General features: G+C 42.3%; 1 protein-coding gene across 4 annotated transcripts; it reads right to left on the bottom strand.

The window, feature by feature from the left end:
- Positions 1-834: 834 nt before the first annotated feature.
- Positions 835-5,512, bottom strand: LOC118359692 (mRNA export factor-like). Of its 4 annotated transcripts, none has more exons than XM_035738309.2 (13): positions 5,384-5,512; positions 4,935-5,053; positions 4,693-4,797; positions 4,485-4,577; positions 4,313-4,399; positions 4,084-4,170; positions 3,670-3,741; positions 2,326-2,454; positions 1,997-2,103; positions 1,824-1,899; positions 1,510-1,704; positions 1,305-1,390; positions 835-1,126 (listed from the first exon to the last, which is right to left on the bottom strand). In XM_035738309.2, coding segments are annotated over exons 2-13 (1,119 nt in total). In that variant the 5' UTR covers positions 5,016-5,053; positions 5,384-5,512; the 3' UTR covers positions 835-1,125. The 4 variants fall into 4 exon arrangements, with proteins under 4 accessions (XP_035594202.1, XP_035594203.1, XP_035594204.1 ...); XM_035738310.2 differs by lacking the exon at positions 5,384-5,512 and adding an exon at positions 5,329-5,366; XM_035738311.1 differs by lacking the exon at positions 835-1,126 and having other exon boundaries at positions 1,301-1,390; positions 2,347-2,454.
- Positions 5,513-18,143: the final 12,631 nt, after the last annotated feature.

The following is an 18,143-nucleotide window of genomic DNA, read 5'->3' as shown; positions in this document are numbered from 1 at the left end:
ACTGTTCCTAAGCCGTCATTGAAAATAAGAATTTCTTCTTTACTGACTTGGCTGGTTAAATAAAGGTAAAAATAAAAAAATCAGGTGTGCTTGTCCAGGGTTACAATAAAAATGTAGGGTAATCGACCAGCGTTGGGAAACACTGATCTAAACCTGTCTGTCTGAATTCTGCTTGTAGTCTACTATCGTATAGAACTAAACATATTTTCCTGTAGCATTTTTCAGTTTATCGTGCAGAGTAGTTTAGCTATACATTATAGTAGCCTACTATAGACAAGAGAATTTAGAGATACTGGGACCTGCAGCTATTGATGCCAGCAGGTAGCCTGGCGGGTAGGAGCGATGGGCCAGTCACCGAAAGGTTGCTGGATTGAATCCCAGAGCCGACAAGGTAAAAATCTTTTCTGAGCAAGGCAGTTAACCCACTGTTTTCCGGGTGCTAATGTCAATTAAGGCAGCCCCCTAAGTATCCCCTTTCCCAAATTCAGTGTCCCTCTTATAGAAATCTAAATGGGGGAAATAGGGTAATGTTCAGTTACAGAAGCCCAGTATACCATGTATGTTCTATGCATTGTTTGTTTAGTGTTCTAAACATATGTGAATATGTGCAGGGGTTGGCTCCCGAGTAGAGCAGCAGTCTAAAGTACTGCATCTCAGACCAAAAGGCATTACTGCATCACATCCGGCCATGATTGGAAGTCCCATAGGGCGGCGCACAACTGGTCCGGGGTCGGCCGTCATTGTAAATAAGAATGGTTCTTAACTGACACACCGAGTTAAATTTAAAAAATATGTACAAGAGAATGAAAAAAGGTGTTGCAAAAAACAGTTGGATAGTGTAACTTGTCTTTATCTACTCATTTATGTAATTCTCCAATATCGTTAAATTGTACAACAACGTAACAGAAAAAAAACATTACTTTAAATGCAACCATGGTATCGTGACAAAATAAAATAAAATATCAGATATTTCAAAACAATATCTTATCACTCTCCAACCCCTATTTTGCAAGCACCAGCTTCCACCATTGGTGTTGGCACAGGAAAGGAACAGGGTCGTGCAGGCATGACGTGTGCATTTGACAACCCTCCATTTTGCAAACAACAGGCGAGATACTGGACAAATCTAGAGACATGAGAGAAATGTACAAGCCATTAAGTCTGTTGCTTTCAAGTCTTTTCTTGTCCACCAATATACATGTGGTTCTACATTTCTTAATGAGAGCATAGAAAATCATGTCTTGACGGTCACCATAGAGGTGACCAAACGTGACTGATGAAATGACAATGGCATTCTGACTCACCATTTCTTGTTCCGTGGCTTCAGCTCCTCAGTAGCATTACGCAGGAAGATGTAGTTCTTTTTCTGAGGGTTGTAGTACTCATGTCCCTGAGTTTTAACACAAAGATGTATCAATTTTGCTTATTTAAAATATTGCCTGGCCATTTGAAGGAAAAGAATGAGTCTTAAATCAACCTATCATAACATGAGGTACGAGAAAATGTTACCTTTGACCAATCATAGCTGGAGGCATAAGCAAAGATGTTGCCGTTGTTGTTGAAGGAGCATGCTGTGATTGGCTGATCCAGCTGCTCAGAGGTCTTCAGCTTGGTGCGGGCGTCTTTATCCCAGAAGCTGAAGCGACCATCTGACCCAACAGTCGCCAGTGTCCCGTGGACAGGGTGGAAGGAGATGGCATTTACCTGTTTAATCAGAAACAGCAAGGTGTTTGCATGAAAAACACCCCAATATATTATGCTACCTACTGACTGTAGTCAAATGTATATGAAAGCAGGGTGTAGAGAGCAAAATCTGGACTCACAGCATAGATATCTTGTGGTGTGGCTGTGTTGGTTCCATTCGACCTGTGGCACTTAAAGGTGAAGTTATCCTTGGCTCTACAACACAAAAACAGAGTGTGGTGAGTAGGGTGCCGTGGGTGGTAGCCAAGGTCTTTCTCACAGTTTAAGGAACAGCCTGGTTTGTGGCACTCACGGGTTAGGAGGGTTGATGTAGTGAATTGCAACCCGCCCTTCAATGCTTCCGAGAGCAAATCCAGCAGGCTTGTTCTGTTTGTCCTTAAAAATGGCTATGCAGCGGTGCTGATACAGGGAGATGGAAGAGGTAGTGTTAGGGTGTACACCACAGGCATGAACTATTCATGAATAATTGATAATCAATGGAAACTGCACTCTGAAAAGGTGTGTGTATGTACAGTAGTAGACAGTCCTGTAAATGTATTGTTCTTTTTTAATGTAACCTTTATTTATCCAGGAAGTCCCAATGAGGTCAAAAGAACTCTTTTAGGGAGACCTGTAAGTCACCTGGTATGTGAGACCAGTCACCTGGTGTTTGAGCGGTGAGTCTATCCTCCTAAACTCAGACGGCTGGTTTTCAAGCTGATATACAATCAAACCTCGGTCTGCAGACGCTACCACTGCCATGGGGTACACCTGAAAACAACAGGGAACCAATCAGCAGAGTTGACAACACATGACTTATAAAACCAGCAGCCTCATTTATAACCGTTGCATACATTTCACACCAAATACCTGCATACGCCATTTCTGAAAAGAATGCGTACGTCTAAAAATAGAGATTTATAAACTTGGTGCACACCATACATACGCATGTTTCCCGTTATAAATCAGACCTGCCATAAAACTGAGCATGCGTGAACGAGTATTAAATCTCCACCCGGAAAACGCCCTCCGTTCACTTTTTACAGTGACAATAACGCTCCCTTTATTTTCTGTATATTTGTCACTATTGGAATTAGGCCACGGCAGTTTCTATAAAAAAAATCAATGGTATATTTGATCACATTTCTGTAGAGTTGTGGGCAGAAAGTTATGCTATTTTGCAGTAACTTGTCTATTTACTGTGTTGGCAGAAAGGTTTTTTAAAAATGCAGTAATTTATGCTATATTGGCCATTTCTAAAAAGAGAAAACAATTGGCATACAGTAGTAGCATACATTCTTCAAAGTACAAGATCAACTGTGTTGATGTTCACCTGTTACATTCGTCTGTCGGCTAGAAACCAAGCTGCATATGTGATCACGTATAGCAAAACTTGAAATACATTGCCTATCTATTTACATTGACCCAATTAAATTAGAGATGCACATGGTAATTTGTTGAATGGCTATTTCAGGAATATGAACCCATCACAGCCATAAAAATTGAGGAATTTATTCAGAAATAATTACAAAAATAATAATTCTGTAATTCTTTTAGAATCTAAAAACAAAACACACTTGATATTTGCTATTCTCACTAACAGCAAATGGCTGCATCTCGTTATTATGCGTTTATGAATAAGTGTGTCACCATATACCCCATTTGCACAGGCCAACTTTCCTGATTGCAATACTTAAACCGCCAGAAGATGTGCGTACACATGGTCTTAATTTGTGTGGAGGAAAGGACATTCTCACGTCAAGTACTGTGACAACTATTGTGGTAAAACTGGCACATGAATATTTTTGGGTATATTTTGTACATACGCACCGTTTATAAATGAGGCCCCAGGACAGCACACTTTAAGCAATTTTTGGGGAACATTTAACTCTGCTGAACACAAACTCTGCTGAACGCTATTTAGAGCTATTATAGAAAACCACTTAAAGAATATGAATCACTGGAGATTTAGCACTAGGTCCTCACCACGTCTGCACAGTAGCACCTCTCTGGCAACTGCAGAGACATCATTGGGTTGGGCGAGCGGGTGTCCCAGAACTACAGCAGAGCAGAGCAAATCAAACAAATAAATGAATGATTAAAAATATAACTAAGAATGACTTTATGATCACAATGGGGAAATGTTGTTTCTGACACTGTAAATTAAAACATATCATCAAAGCATACAAATTCATGGGTGACTCATAATGATTTAACTGTACACAATATACACTTCACATCAGTACAATGTCAACTGTAAGCCAGCCCGCTGAACATTCTAGTGACTGTCATTCAGGAGCCTTACTGCCACTGGGATAAAGGACTGTTTGGCTCTATTCCTTTAATAACCTATAATAACTATTATATAAAATAGTTCCCAATCCCAATCATGTTTCTTACCTTCAGAGTTTTGTCCCAGCTGCCTGTCATGATGCAGTTGTAGTTGGGGGCTTTGATCCAGTGGACTGTTCTGATAGGAGCATCATGCTAAATGAAAACACAGACCATTTCTAATATGATCTAGTGTCAACAGGACTTGTCAATGTATTCAAGGGAAGCACAGAGAGGTGATAAAACTACAAATTGAAAAATAACACTGAAAACAGTATTCATAGCCTGAAATATTTACCTGTGCGATCTGTATTGCCTGGTTGCTGTTGAGGTCCCACATTTTGGCAGTCTTGTCACAAGACGCAGTGAAAACCTTGCTACCGTCCTAAAAGAGCAAGGGAACAAATAAGTCAAGTTTCATTCAAACACCTCATATGGTTGGTAAAGACATGTGATGTGAGGGGGCCTACTTCGCTCCAGCAGACATCAAGGACGGGACCCGTGTGCATCTGCTGAGCTTTGGGGACTGTCTGCCCATTGTCCTGTACCTCCCAACACCTCACCTGGAAAAATGTAAGAAAAAAGTCTCATATGTTGTTACAAAGTGAATGGGTTTTAGACTCATAGCAACAAACATAAGTATGAAGTGGGCACTTTAAGTGGAACATGACGACTCACATCATTGGCCCAGGATCCCCCTATTAAGAAGTTCCCTGGCATGGCAGGAGGACTGAACGCCAAGCAACTGATGCTGTCATCTGGGGGTGAGGTTACTTCCACATCCTGTATGAGATAACATATCATTCAAAATCAAAATCAAATACATTTGAATTACACCTCTCAGAACAAGTTCTACCAGTAAAAAAATATTGATTATTAAGCAGGTTACAGATAGGTAATGTTATGTGCTAGCTACTTACCTTCATTGGGTTGTGGGTGTCCGTGGTTGCCGCTCCAAATCCCCCAGCGCCAAAGCCAGTGCTGGCCCCGAACAAACTCATGACGTCGGATTCACTTGAGCCAACACGCGGTTAGTGATCTTAAATGGTACAGAATAGACAGCATTACAATAACGTGGTTATTCAATTAACCTTACCATGATAGTATACATAAAGTACAATAACGCAAGAGGACCGCTAGCGAGTGGTTGTCTAATTGTGGCAACAGATTTAGTTATTTTTGGGCTTCAGTGATAGAACGTTAGCTAAATGAATGGAGGTTACTCATAAACCATTATCATGTTGTTCACTTAGCAAGCAATACATCTGCACCAAATTATCATATCAACCAACGCATTGATACTAAATAGCTTACTTTTGTCCCAGTGAAAATCAGTATTTTCAAATGTGTACATATCAATTGTGTTTACCTTTTTTTTTACGCTGAGGAGAAGCTTGGTTGAAGAAGAAAACGCAGCGCAATGAGCGGAAAAGGAAGTGCTTTCATTGCACATGCGTCGGCAATTTAGGGCCGGTTCAAGGTATTATTCATTGCAGACGCGCTGCACAGATAATCTCGTCTCACAATGAAATAAGAGGTTTTACATGTAAAACGTAGTTAAATCGGAATCGCAAGTGATATCTGGTTATCTTGACGTTGTTCCAATTCCTCCCATGATATAAAACGAGGTTTACACACTTTCATGGATTAGTTTGCACGATAAACATTTATTTGGGTGTTACCTATTCAATATAATCAACAAGGCAAACCAAACAACATATTCTCTTAAAAATGGAAGTCATGCAATAAAGTTGAATATTTTGTGTTGTTATTGTAAAAATCAGGTTTAAAATCATTTAAACTAGACTTTGTATTTGCTTTTTTGAACAAATCAGGAGTTTCTTTGAAACCATGTGGATAGCTTGTATATTCTTGTTTACTATTTGAAATCAACAACCTCTTATTATCCAAGGTGCCTGCTCAGAGTGTTTTTCTTCAATTGAGTTGCACCCCATGCACTCAGAACAGCCTCAATTTGTTGGGGCATGGATTCTACAAGGTGTCGAAAGCGTTCCACAGGGATGCTGGCCCATGTTGACTCCAATGATTCCCACTGTTGTCAAGTTGGATGGGTGTCCTTTGGGTGGTGGACCATTCTTGATACACACAGGAAACTTTTAACCCTGAAACTCACAGCAGCTTTGCAGTTCTTGTCACAAACCGGTGCACCTGGCACCTACTACCATAGCCCATTTAAAGGTACTTAAATATTATATCTTTCCCATTCACCCTCTGAATGGCACACAAACACAATCCATGTCTCTATTGTCTCAAGGCTTAAAAATCCTTAGTTAACCTGTCTCTTCACATTCATGTAACAAGTGACATCAACAAGGGATCCTAGCTTTCACATGGATTCAACTGATCAGTCTATGTCATGGAAAGAGAAGGTGTTGTTAATGTTTGTATACTCGGTGTATGTTATTATATATTACACACACACTCACACACACCACAAAGATGTCATCCTAATTTCTCCCACATTTTCTGTCGTCTCAATTTGAATAATGTGCTCTTATTAAAGGACATCTGGCTATGATGATGTATAAAGATCTCAGATAAGCCTGTAAAAGCTGCAACTGTATATGCATTCGTTAATCAAGACCTTTCTTGAGTTAACATCTGGGATGGTGCAACTGTTGAGAATCTGAGTCTATGGTTGTTGTGAGGGAAAGGGGTTGAGTGTGTATGAGTGTGTATGAGTGTGTGTGTTCCACAACTGTTTCTTTTTCTTTTCTTTTTTCTTTAGGGGTGGATGATTTTAAATATGTTACCTGGCCTTGATGACTCCTTGCTGTCCCCAGTCCACCTGGCCGTGCTGCAGCTCCAGTTTCAACTGTTCTGCCTGCAGCTATGGAACCCTGTCCTGTTCACCGGGCGTGCTACCTGTCCCATACCTGCTGTTTTCAACTCCCTATAGACAGCAGGAGCGGTAGAGATACTCTGAATGATCGGCTATGAAAATCCAACTGCCATTTACTCCTGAGGTGCTGACCTGTTGTACCCTCGACAACCCCTGTGATTATTATCTGACCCTGCTGGTCATCTATGAACATTTGAACATCTTGGCCATGTTCTGTTATAATCTCCACTCCGCACAGCCAGAAGAGGACTGGCCACCCCTCATAGCCTGGTTCCTCTCTAGGTTTCTTCCTAGGTTTATGCCGTTCTAGGGAGTTTTTCCTAGTCACCATGCTTCTACACCTGCATTGCTTGCTGTTTGGGGTTTTAGGCTGGGTTTCTATACAGCACTTTGATATATCAGCTGATGTAAGAAGGGCTTTATAAATACATTTGATTTGATTTGATTTTTTTCTACATAACATTCGGTTGAAGTCGGAAATGTACATACACAGCCAAATACATTCTAACTCAGTTTTTCGATGGTATTGAGGTCAGGGCTGGCCACTCCAATACCTTGACTTTGTTGTCCTTAACCATTTTGCCACAACTTTGGAAGTATGCTTGGGGTCATTGTCCATTTGGAAGACCCATTTGCGACCAAGCTTTAACTTCCTGACTGATGTCTTGAGATGTTGCTTCAATATATCCACATATTTTTCCTTCCTCATGTGGCATCTATTTTGTGAAGTGCACTAGTCCCTCCTGCAGCAAAGAACCCCCACAACATGATACTGCCACCCCCGTGCTATATGGTTTGGATGGTGTTCTTCGGCTTGCAAACCTCGCCCTTTTTCCTCCAAACATAACAATGATCATACCGGGCACTATGAGCACCTGGTATGCCGTTCGGACTGACCAACGCTCCCGCAGTGTTCCAGGCCCTGGTCAATGATGTGCTCCGTGACATGTTGAACCGATTTGTGTTTGTCTACCTCGACAACATCCTCATTTATTCGTGGGCAGTTCAAGAGCACGTCCTCCATTTCCGACAGGTCCTCCAGCGTCTCCTGGAGAACCAGCTTTCGTGATGGCGGAGAAATGCGAGTTCCATCGATCCACCATCTCCTTCCTAGGATACGTCATCGCTGCAGGGAATAGAGCGGTGGTAGATTGGCCTCAACCCACATCCAGAGTGCAGCTGCAACGTTTCCTGGGGTTTGCTAATTTCTACTGTTGTTTCATCTGGCGTTACAGCACCCTTGCTTCACCCCTCTCTGCACTCACCTCTCCCAAGGTTCCATTAATATGGTCTCCAGCAGTTGACCGGGCATTCTCAGACCTCAATCAGCGATTCACTACAGGTTCCATCTTAATCTATTCGGTCCTGTCCCGTCAGTTCATGGTGGAGGTTGATGCCTCGGACGTCGAAGTGGGGGCAGTCCTGTCCCAGCATTCTGCTCAGGACCAGAAGCTGCATCCCTGCACCTTCCTTTCCCATCGTCTTAACCCCACTGAGAGGAACTATGACGTGAGAAATTGAGAATTGCTCGCAGTTAAGATGCTGTTGGAGGAGTGGAGGCACTGGTTAGAAGGGTCGGAACATCCATTCTTGGTGTGGACGGACCATAAGAACCTGGAATAGTTCCACACCGCCAAGCGCCTTAACTCCAGGCAGTCGAGATGGGCTCTGTTATTCACTCGTTTCCATTTCACTATTTCCTACTGCCCGGGGTCCAAGAATGTGAAGTCTGAAGCACTTCTCACGTGTGTACAGCCCCGCTACTACTCCATTGGACCCCGAGACCATCCTCCCTACTTCCTGTCTAGTGGCTGCTATCATCTGGGGAATAGAGAGTCTGCAGGTGCAGTGTTTCCAGCAGTCCTCGAGACTCACCTGTCATCCTGGCTCCTGTCGGACCTTGGCTTTCATCATACAATGTTTTTGGTGGCCCACCATGGTTCCTGACGTCTCCATGTTTGTTGCCGCCTGCATTTTGTGTGTGCAGAACAACAAGCTCTGGCTATCCTCCTTTAACCACTCCCTGTTCCTCAAAGCCCCGTTCCCATATACCCTTGGACTTCGTCACGGGTCTCCCTCCGTTAAATGGTAACACCACCATCCTTACGGTGGTGGATCGGTTTTCCAAAGCCTTCCATTTTATCCCCCTTCCTAAGTTGCCCTCAGCTAAGGAGATGGCCCAGCTCATGGTGCAGCACGACCTCCGGATCCATGGACTTCTGGTCGACAGGGTCTCTGATCATGGTCCTCAGTTCCCATCCCTGTTCTGGAAGGCGTTCTGCACCCTCATTGGGTCGTCGGCCAGCCTGTCCTCTGGTTTTCATCCCCAGTCTAAAGGCCAGTCAGAGCAAGGCAATCAGGGCCTGGAGATGACTCTTCGTTGCCTTGTCTCCACCAATCCCACCACCTGGAGCCAGCAACTTGTGTTGGTGGAATATGCCCACGATACCCTTCCCTGTTCTGCTACTGGTCTCTCAACTTTTTGAGTGTTCACTGGGATATCAGCCCCTGCTCTTCCCGGAGCAAGAGATCAGCATACCTTCTGCCCGTCTGTCACTGTCGCCGCACCTGAAAGAGAGCCCAGGCCGCTTTTCTCAAGACCACCTCCACCTGCCCCTCCGGGTGGAGTTCCGCAAACTTTCCCCCCATTTTATCGGCCCTTTCCCATCTCTAAGGTCTTTAGTCCCTTTGCCGTTCGACCTTCTGTTGCCCTGCAACCTCCGTATACATCCCACTTTCCATGTATCTAGAATTAAACTCCTGTCTCACAGCCCTTTGTCTCCTGTTTCCAGGTAATTTAGATTACGACTCTTTGCCTGCCTTGACCTACCGATTGCCTGTCCCTTGTACTGTAATAAATTCTGACTCGTACTATCCGCCTCCTGTGTCTGCATCTGGGTCTTAGCCTGAGCGGTGATATTTAAAGCAGTAACTGAGTTTAATGGCAGTGATAGGAGAAAACTGAGGATGGATCAATAACATTGTAGTTACTATTTACTCCACAATACAAACCTAATTGACAGAGTGAAAAGAAGGAAGCATGTACAGAATACAAATATCCAAAACATGCATCCTGTTTGCAATAAGGCACTAATATAAGGGCACAAGGCGAGACCCAAATGCAGACACAGGAGGCAGATAGTTGAGCTCTGATATTTATTATACCAAAAGGGGGTAGGCAAAAGTCAGGTTGGGGACAGGCGAGAGTTCATAAACCAGGTCCGAGTCCAAACAGTACCAGGGGATAGGCAGGCTCGAGGTCAGGACAGGCAGGGGTTCAGTGAACAGGTCCGAGTCCAAACAGTACAAGGGGATAGGCAGGCTCGAGGTCAGAACAGGCAGAGTGGTCAGGCAGGCAGATTCGGTGTCAGGACAGGCAAGGGTCAAAACCAGGAGGGCTAGGAAAAAACAGAGACTGGGAAAAATAGGAGCTAGGAGAAATGCTGGTTGACTTGGCAAAACAAGACAAACTAGCACAGAGAGCCAGGAAACACAGGGATAAATACAATGGGGACAAATGGGTAAAAATAGGAGACACCTGGAGGTGGGTGGAGTCACTTTATGTCCAGAATACAAAGCTGTCCCGCATAATGTTGAAGACACAGCAGCTGACATCACATTATGAACATCAGACTCTCTCTCAAACTAGTGCAATTAGAATTGCAGGAACCAACAGCCCGAGGCCGTGCCTTGAATCAATATAACCAAATGCCCTTTGCAATATTATTTTAAATAATCATAACTGAATTGAAGTAAGTACACCTACCTCGTCATGTTCGTAGTGTCTGTCTGTACTTACCCACGCCCAGACTGGGAGCTGAATGAGAGGCCATCATTGTTTTTCCCCTCATCCTCAATAGCTAAAGCAAAAACACCACATGGTCATATTTTAACACAATTGTACTCATTGAAAGGAATGTACAAGACAGACACTAGCATTCAAGACACTGCCCTTCACTAAAGTGAATAATTACTACGAGGTCAAATGCCATCCTTCTCCGGTATCTCTCCTTCCTCCTGGAAATCAACCTTCTAGGACTCATTTTTCTTTGCTGGCAACTGAAGATTCCAGGTTGTCGTCTTCTACTGCCTTGCTCTGCTCTCCTTGCATTTTCAGCTCCTGTTTTTAACGGATTGAGAGAACCTGTCAGAAAAACGTGTTACAATGGTAAATTAGATATGACAAGACTCAAGGAAAGATTCACCAAGAAACGTGGTGCCCCAAAGCCTTGGAAAGAAACACAAGGCTGTTCACTTTAATATAGAGTTGATATGGTTCTCATAGACATGGCTCCAATCCAGGTTTACATACAAGGTATATACTCTTATTTTTTCATGTAAATCAAGTCCTATAACATACCTTTATCCACTCCTCAATGTCATTATCAAACAGTTTATTGGGCTTCTTTTTCTTCTGGTTGTAAAAGTTCAAGCCATGAAGATCGTCATATTTGCTCTAAGGATTTGAACAAAATTACAATATTGTCAATTCAAGAAGGTCTGCTGTATCACCTATCAGAACACTACTGATATTGGTCTTATTGTGTTACTCCCTCCTTTCCAATCATGACAGATCAGTGGTCTAAAAGAGCGGGAAGTCACTAATGGAACATTTCCTGTTTACTCTGTTCCTTGGCCTTTTCAACTCCTGCATCCTCTCTCCTCCATCCACTCTGGCTTTCCTTTGAAAAAGGTCAAAGGTAATCTAGGAGAATCTACAAGGAGAGAGAAAGTGACCGAAAATGCACTTGTATGAAATGAGACTCCTTCTCCAATCACACGTCATTAGGCAAATTACGTTTATAGGGTGGAATCCCAAAATAAATATATAAAGTGATAAAAACTAAATGTAGCTAGTTGTGCAAGACATTTTACAGGTAAAAGGATAAGCAATGTATCGTTTTTAAATATTTACATGCTTTTTCTATTTCGAGAAAACTATTGCTGATTCAAAGGGGGTGTTGCAGATTTCAAAACTTACCGGTTTCGGGTTCACGGAGGAGAGTGGAAAGAGGACAGAGGACAGACTTTTGCCCAAATGAGAAAAGGCTCTTGTTTTCACGTTTCCTCTCCTCACATCCCTGTTAGATTTTGAGTAGGAAGTGTGTGAAGGATGGAAGGAGAGGACAAAATAATTTGAGGAAAGACCATTGAGATTCAGCCATAGTTCTTTGTCAGGTGTGAGCCGTCCTACCTTTCTTCCTTCCTTCGAGATTGTCCAGATTGAACTTTCTTGCCTCATTCAAAACAACTGGGAACTGGGAACTCGAAAAACTCAGACCTCTGACTTCAGTGCGTTCAAATCAACTATGAACTCGGAATAAAACAAACGATTTGAACGTTCATCCAACTTGGAAATCCAACTTGAGAACTCTGGCCTCTTTCTAGAACTCCGACTTTCCGACCTGAAGATCACTGATGTCATGATTTGACCTCGCATTTTCAGAGTTCCCATTTGTTTTGAACGCGACATCTGTCCTCCCCACCATCAGGTTCCACCTCCTTGGCCTCCACCTGCGGTGTGTCCTCCCCCACTCTGTCTCTACTGTCTTCTTCCAGCATGAAAGGCTTCTTATTCTTCTTGGTCATGTTGGGGTCGATTATCATCTGATGGGAGAATTAAATCATGATGATTAGCTTATACCCAGTGTGATTTAAGACAAATAGCTATGTTCATTGATAAACATATTTCCAGTCCTCTAAGACTAGTTACTGCTGGTACAATGTTTACATAGAGAAAACATTGACATACACACTGCTAAAATATGTTTCACAATTCTACATAATGCTTAGCTGACATTTGGTCACTGTATTGAAAACATGATTAATATTTTCATTAGCTAGCCCACTAGCCAAACTCTCGATGCTGGGCAGCAGGTAGCCTAGTGATTTAAGAGTGTTGGGCCAGTAACCGAAAGGTAGCTGATTCAAATCCTCGAGCCGGTTAGGTGAAAATCTGTCTTTGTGCTCTTTAGAAAGGCACTTAACCTGAATTGCTCCTGAAAGTCGCTCTGGATAAGACCTAAATGACTAAAATATAAATGGTAGGGAAAGCCTTGTCGGCTGAGGCCGAAAGTCCTTCCACAATAAAGATCACCACCGGGGTGTATTTATTAAGTATTGCAACGAAAATCGTTTACCGTTTAAGAACCAAACAGAGAAAACAGAATGAAACGGTGAGGGACCTAAATGAATTTGTCCAATAGGAACTCTATTTTTCGTTGCAAAACGTTTCCGTTTTGAGTGAAAGTTTTCCAACAGAATCGGCACAATGAATACACCCCTGGGCTGTATTCATTAGTCCAAATAGTTCAGGTAAGTCCCTGTTTAGTTTGCTTCCGTTTAAAAAAAGTATGCTCATTAAGCAAAAATGTCTTCTATCAGATTAGGGGCAGATTAACAATGCTCAAGTGTGGACTAATGTAATGACGTAAATATTAGCAACATTGCTAAAATCCCGAATTTGTGCGAAAGCATTGAGTTGATACATTTTTTTCTGTTTAACTAGAGAGATCTGTTTTTTTTTGCATGGGCTCTGTTTCAATCTACTGCATCCGCCAATGTCGGCCTTACTCAATTGTGGTGGAAAGTGGCAGAGCTACAGGGATGTTTGTCAGACCAGGAGACATCCAGAAAATTGTTCTTCTCACAAACACGTCTGTAGCTTCCGAACAGGTTGGCCTACAAACTAATGACTCACTAGCAGGGGTTAAGGTAGTTCATTTCTTACTGGTACGGGATACCCAAGTGCGTGCATGCATTTTTTTTATACTACAAAAATTACACGGTAGCCTACTCTGCTGACACAGACAAACGATGTCTGACACAAATACAAGATTTTCATTTTTTATTTAACCTTTATTTAACTAGGCAAGTCAGTTAAGAACAAATCATTTTCACAATGACGGCCTACTTGTAAAGCCCCCCGGCCAAACCCTCCGCTAACCCAGACGACGGTTGGGCAAATTGTGCACAGCCCTATGAGACTCCCGATCACGGCCAGTTGTGATACAGGCCTGGATCGAATCCAGTGCTTTAGACCGCTGCGCCACCTGGCCACAGTGTCGTCCATCTAACCTGGAGGAGGAGATTATCGTCCAAGAACAAACAGAAGTGGCACTGACCCAATGACAAAAACAGTGAATATGCACACTCAGCGGGGTTAAGGCCCATGTTCTCCGCTGGAGCCAATAAGATAGGCTGCTGTTTGCTCAATGAAGTTAAGAATTTTGATAACTAAGAGACAGATTGAGTCTTTTCATTGTCATATCATTACAGCAATAGTCATTTGCTTTCCAAACAGTATTTGTGCGATTGTATTCTTAAGTATTGCGATATGCCTGGCTGGGTCTCTCTGCTTATCACTGACAGTCTGAACTCAACAGTCAGCAATTTGGTATTTGCAGTGCTCGGTCCCCAAAGTGTGGGCCCTTTTGACTGCAGGCTGTGCGATTTAAAACAATCAGCAGCTTTTTAAAAAAAAAGGTTTAAATTGTTTATAGCTAATGATCCTCAGTGGCCAAATCCTGCATTCTGGTGTAGCAGCCTATTTTGAATGATTTTATTTATTTCTGTATAGACAAGAGTAAGCTAATTAGGTTATAGGCGTATTAATTTGTCATTTTAATTACATTTACTTTGGGGAAAGCTTAGCTTCCCCTAGCCTTATGGACACGCTGTCTATGACTTTTAATGTGGCATAAACACAACCAGCCATGATGTTTTCATCTGATTGTCAAACAATCACTTAACAAAGGAGCTCCAGTAGGCTACCCTCGCACATTCTTCCACTGACAAAATCATTTCAGGCCCAATAGTGCACTGTGCACCTGCAATTTGATGAAAGGAAAGAGACTTTTACAAAACACCTACATGAATTGCAATGACATTCTGGGATTGTCATTAGGATTATACGTGTAGCCCGAAATTATTAATCCATTATGGAAGCCAAAAGGTTCAAACACGTCTTAACACTTGTAATTATAATTTATAACTTGCTTTTTTGAAGTGTCAAATGTGATTATTTTTGTACATGTTTTTTTACCTGTCCAATTTGGTTTACAGATGATTGAATCAAAATCAAATCAAATCAAATCAAATCAAATCAAATCAAATGTATTTATATAGCCCTTCGTACATCAGCTGATATCTCAAAGTGCTGTACAGAAACCCAGCCTAAAACCCCAAACAGCAAACAATGCAGGTGTAAAAGCACGGTGGCTAGGAAAAACTCCCTAGAAAGGCCAAAACCTAGGAAGAAACCTAGAGAGGAACCGGGCTATGTGGGGTGGCCAGTCCTCTTCTGGCTGTGCCGGGTAGAGATTATAACAGAACATGACCAAGATGTTCAAATGTTCATAAATGACCAGCATGGTCGAATAATAATAAGGCAGAACAGTTGAAACTGGAGCAGCAGCAGTCAGGTGGAATGGGGACAGCAAGGAGCCATCATGTCAGGTAGTCCTGGGGCACTGTCCTAGGGCTCAGGTCCTCCGAGAGAGAGAGAAAGAAAGAGAGAATTAGAGAGAGCATATGTGGGGTGGCCAGTCCTCTTTTGGCTGTGCCGGGTGGTGGAGATTATAACAGAACGTGGCCAAGATGTTCAAATGTTCATAAATGACTAGCATGGTTGAATAATAGTAAGGCAGAACAGTTGAAACTGGAGCAGGAGCATGGCCAGGTGGACTGGGGACAGCAAGGAGTCCTCATGTCAGGTAGTCCTGGGACATGGTCCTAGGGCCCAGGCCAGTTGAAACTGGAGCAGCAGCATGGCCAGGTGGACTGGGGACAGCAAGGAGTCATCATGTCAGGTAGTCCTGGGGCATGGTCCTAGGGCTCAGGTCCTCCGAGAGAGAGAAAGAAAGAGAGAAGGAGAGAATTAGAGAACGCACACTTAGATTCACACAGGACACCGAATAGGACAGGAGAAGTACTCCAGATATAACAAACTGACCCTAGCCCCCCGACACAAACTACTGCAGCATAAATACTGGAGGCTGAGACAGGAGGGGTCAGGAGATTTGATTTGATTTGATTTGATGATTGAATGATTGTCATGATAATTTTCACTTGCTTTTTTCAAATGTAATTTTTTGTTCCGGGTAAAATGATTTTATAATCCACGGTTGTCCACACGTGCCTTAGTCTCGGCCACTCATCTCCGCCTTGTCCGGGAGTGTCTCGGCTACTCGTCTCCACCTTGAAAAAATGTTGTGTTCTCCTGAAACCTCAACGCAGCTTGGAGCTTTTTTTTTTGGGGGGGTATTTGGTATTTTATTAGGATCCCCATTACTCTTCCTGGGGTCCACACAAAACATGAAACATGATATAATACAGAACATTAATATACAAGAACAGCTCAAGGACAGAACTACATACATTAAAAAAAGGCACATGTAGCCTACATATCAATGCATACACACAACCTATCTAGGTCAAATAGGGAAGAGGCATTGTGCCGTGAAGTGTTGCTTTATCTGTTTTTTTAAACCAGGTTCACTGTTTATTTGAACAATATGAGATGGAACGGAGTTCCATGCAATAATGGCTCTATATAATACTGTACACTTTCTTGAATTTGTTCTGGATTTGGGACTTTGAAAAGACCCCTGGTCGCATGTCTGGTGGGGTAGGTGTGTGTGTCAGAGCTGTGTGTAAGTTGACTATGCAAACAATTTGGAATTTTCAACACATTAATGTTTCTTATAAAAATAAATGATGCAGTCAGTCTTCCCTCAACTCTTAGCCAAGGGAGACTGGAATGCAGAGGTTTATATCCGCCCTCTGATTACAATGAAGAGCAACACGTGCTGCTCTGTTCTGGGCCAGCTGCAGTTTAACTAGGCCTTTCCTTGCAGCACTGGACTGCACGAATGGACAATCATCAACATTAGGCAAAACTAGAGCATGCAGAAATTACTTTTTGGAGTGTGGTGTCAAAAAATCAGACCATCTCTTTATTATGGACAGACCTCTCCCCATCTTTACAACCATTGAATCTATATGTTTTGACCATGACAGTTTACAATCTAAGGTAACACCAATTAATGTAGTCCTCTCAACTAGTTCAACAGCCACACCATTAATTACCAGATTCAACTGAGGTCTAGAACTTAGGGAATGATTTGTACCAAATACATTGCTCTTAGTTTTAGAGATGTTCAGGAACAATGTATTATTGGCCACCCATTCCAAAACAGACTACAACTCTTTGTTAAGGGTTTCAGTGACTTCATTATCTGTGGTTGCTGTTGCGTATATGGTTGAATCCTCAGCATACTGTACATGGACACACATGCTTTGTTTAATGCCAGTGGCAGGTAACTGGTAAAAATAGAAAACAGCAGAGGGCCTAGAGAGCTGCCCTGCGGTACACCACACGTTACATGGTTGACATTAGAGAAGTTTCCATTAAAGAAAACAACCCTCTGAGTTATATTAGATAGATAGCTCTGAATCCACGATATGGCAGAGATTGAAAAGCCATAACACATACGTTTTCTCAAAACAAGATATGGTCAATAATATCAAAGGCTGCACTGAAATCTAACAGTACAGTTCCCACAATCTTCTTATTATCAATTTCTTTCAACCAATCAGTCATTTGTGTCAGTGCAGTACATGTTGAGTGCTCTTCTCTATAAGCATGCTGAAAGTCTGGTGTTAATTTGTTTACAGAGAAATAGCATAGTATTTGGTCAAACACAATTTTTTCCCAACAGTTTGCTAAGAGCTGGCAGCAAGCTTATTGATCTGCTGTTGGAACCAGCAAAGGCTGCTTTACCACTCTTGGGTAGCAGAATTACTTTGGCTTCCCTCCAGGCCTGAGGAGACTTTCCTCTAGGCTCAGATTAAAGATATGACAGAAAGGAGTGGCTATAGAGTCAGCTACCATCCCCAGTAGCTTTCTATTAAAGCTGTCAATGCCAGGTTTGTCAATATTGATTGCTAAGAATTTTTCACCCTCTCCCACACTAACTTTACAAAATTCTAACTTGCAATACTTTTCTTTCATTATTAGTTTTTTTATGCATAAAAACAATGACTCACTGTTCGATGTTGGCATTTCCTGCCAAAATTTTCCCACTTTGCCAATGAAGTAATCATAAAAATAATTGGCAACATCAAATGGTTTTATGATGAATGAGCCATCTGATTCGATGAAAGATGGAGCTGAAAACCAACCGGTTTCCAGTCAATTTGCACATTTTTCATGCGGCTGACATGCAGTAATGTTAAATAAAGGTGTAATGGCCTATATTTTTTT

Source organism: Oncorhynchus keta, chromosome 27 (assembly GCF_023373465.1).
Source record: "Oncorhynchus keta strain PuntledgeMale-10-30-2019 chromosome 27, Oket_V2, whole genome shotgun sequence".
Lineage (NCBI taxonomy): Eukaryota > Metazoa > Chordata > Actinopteri > Salmoniformes > Salmonidae > Oncorhynchus > Oncorhynchus keta.
Note: the sequence above shows the minus strand (reverse complement) of the source record. Positions and strands in the feature narration are given on the sequence as shown.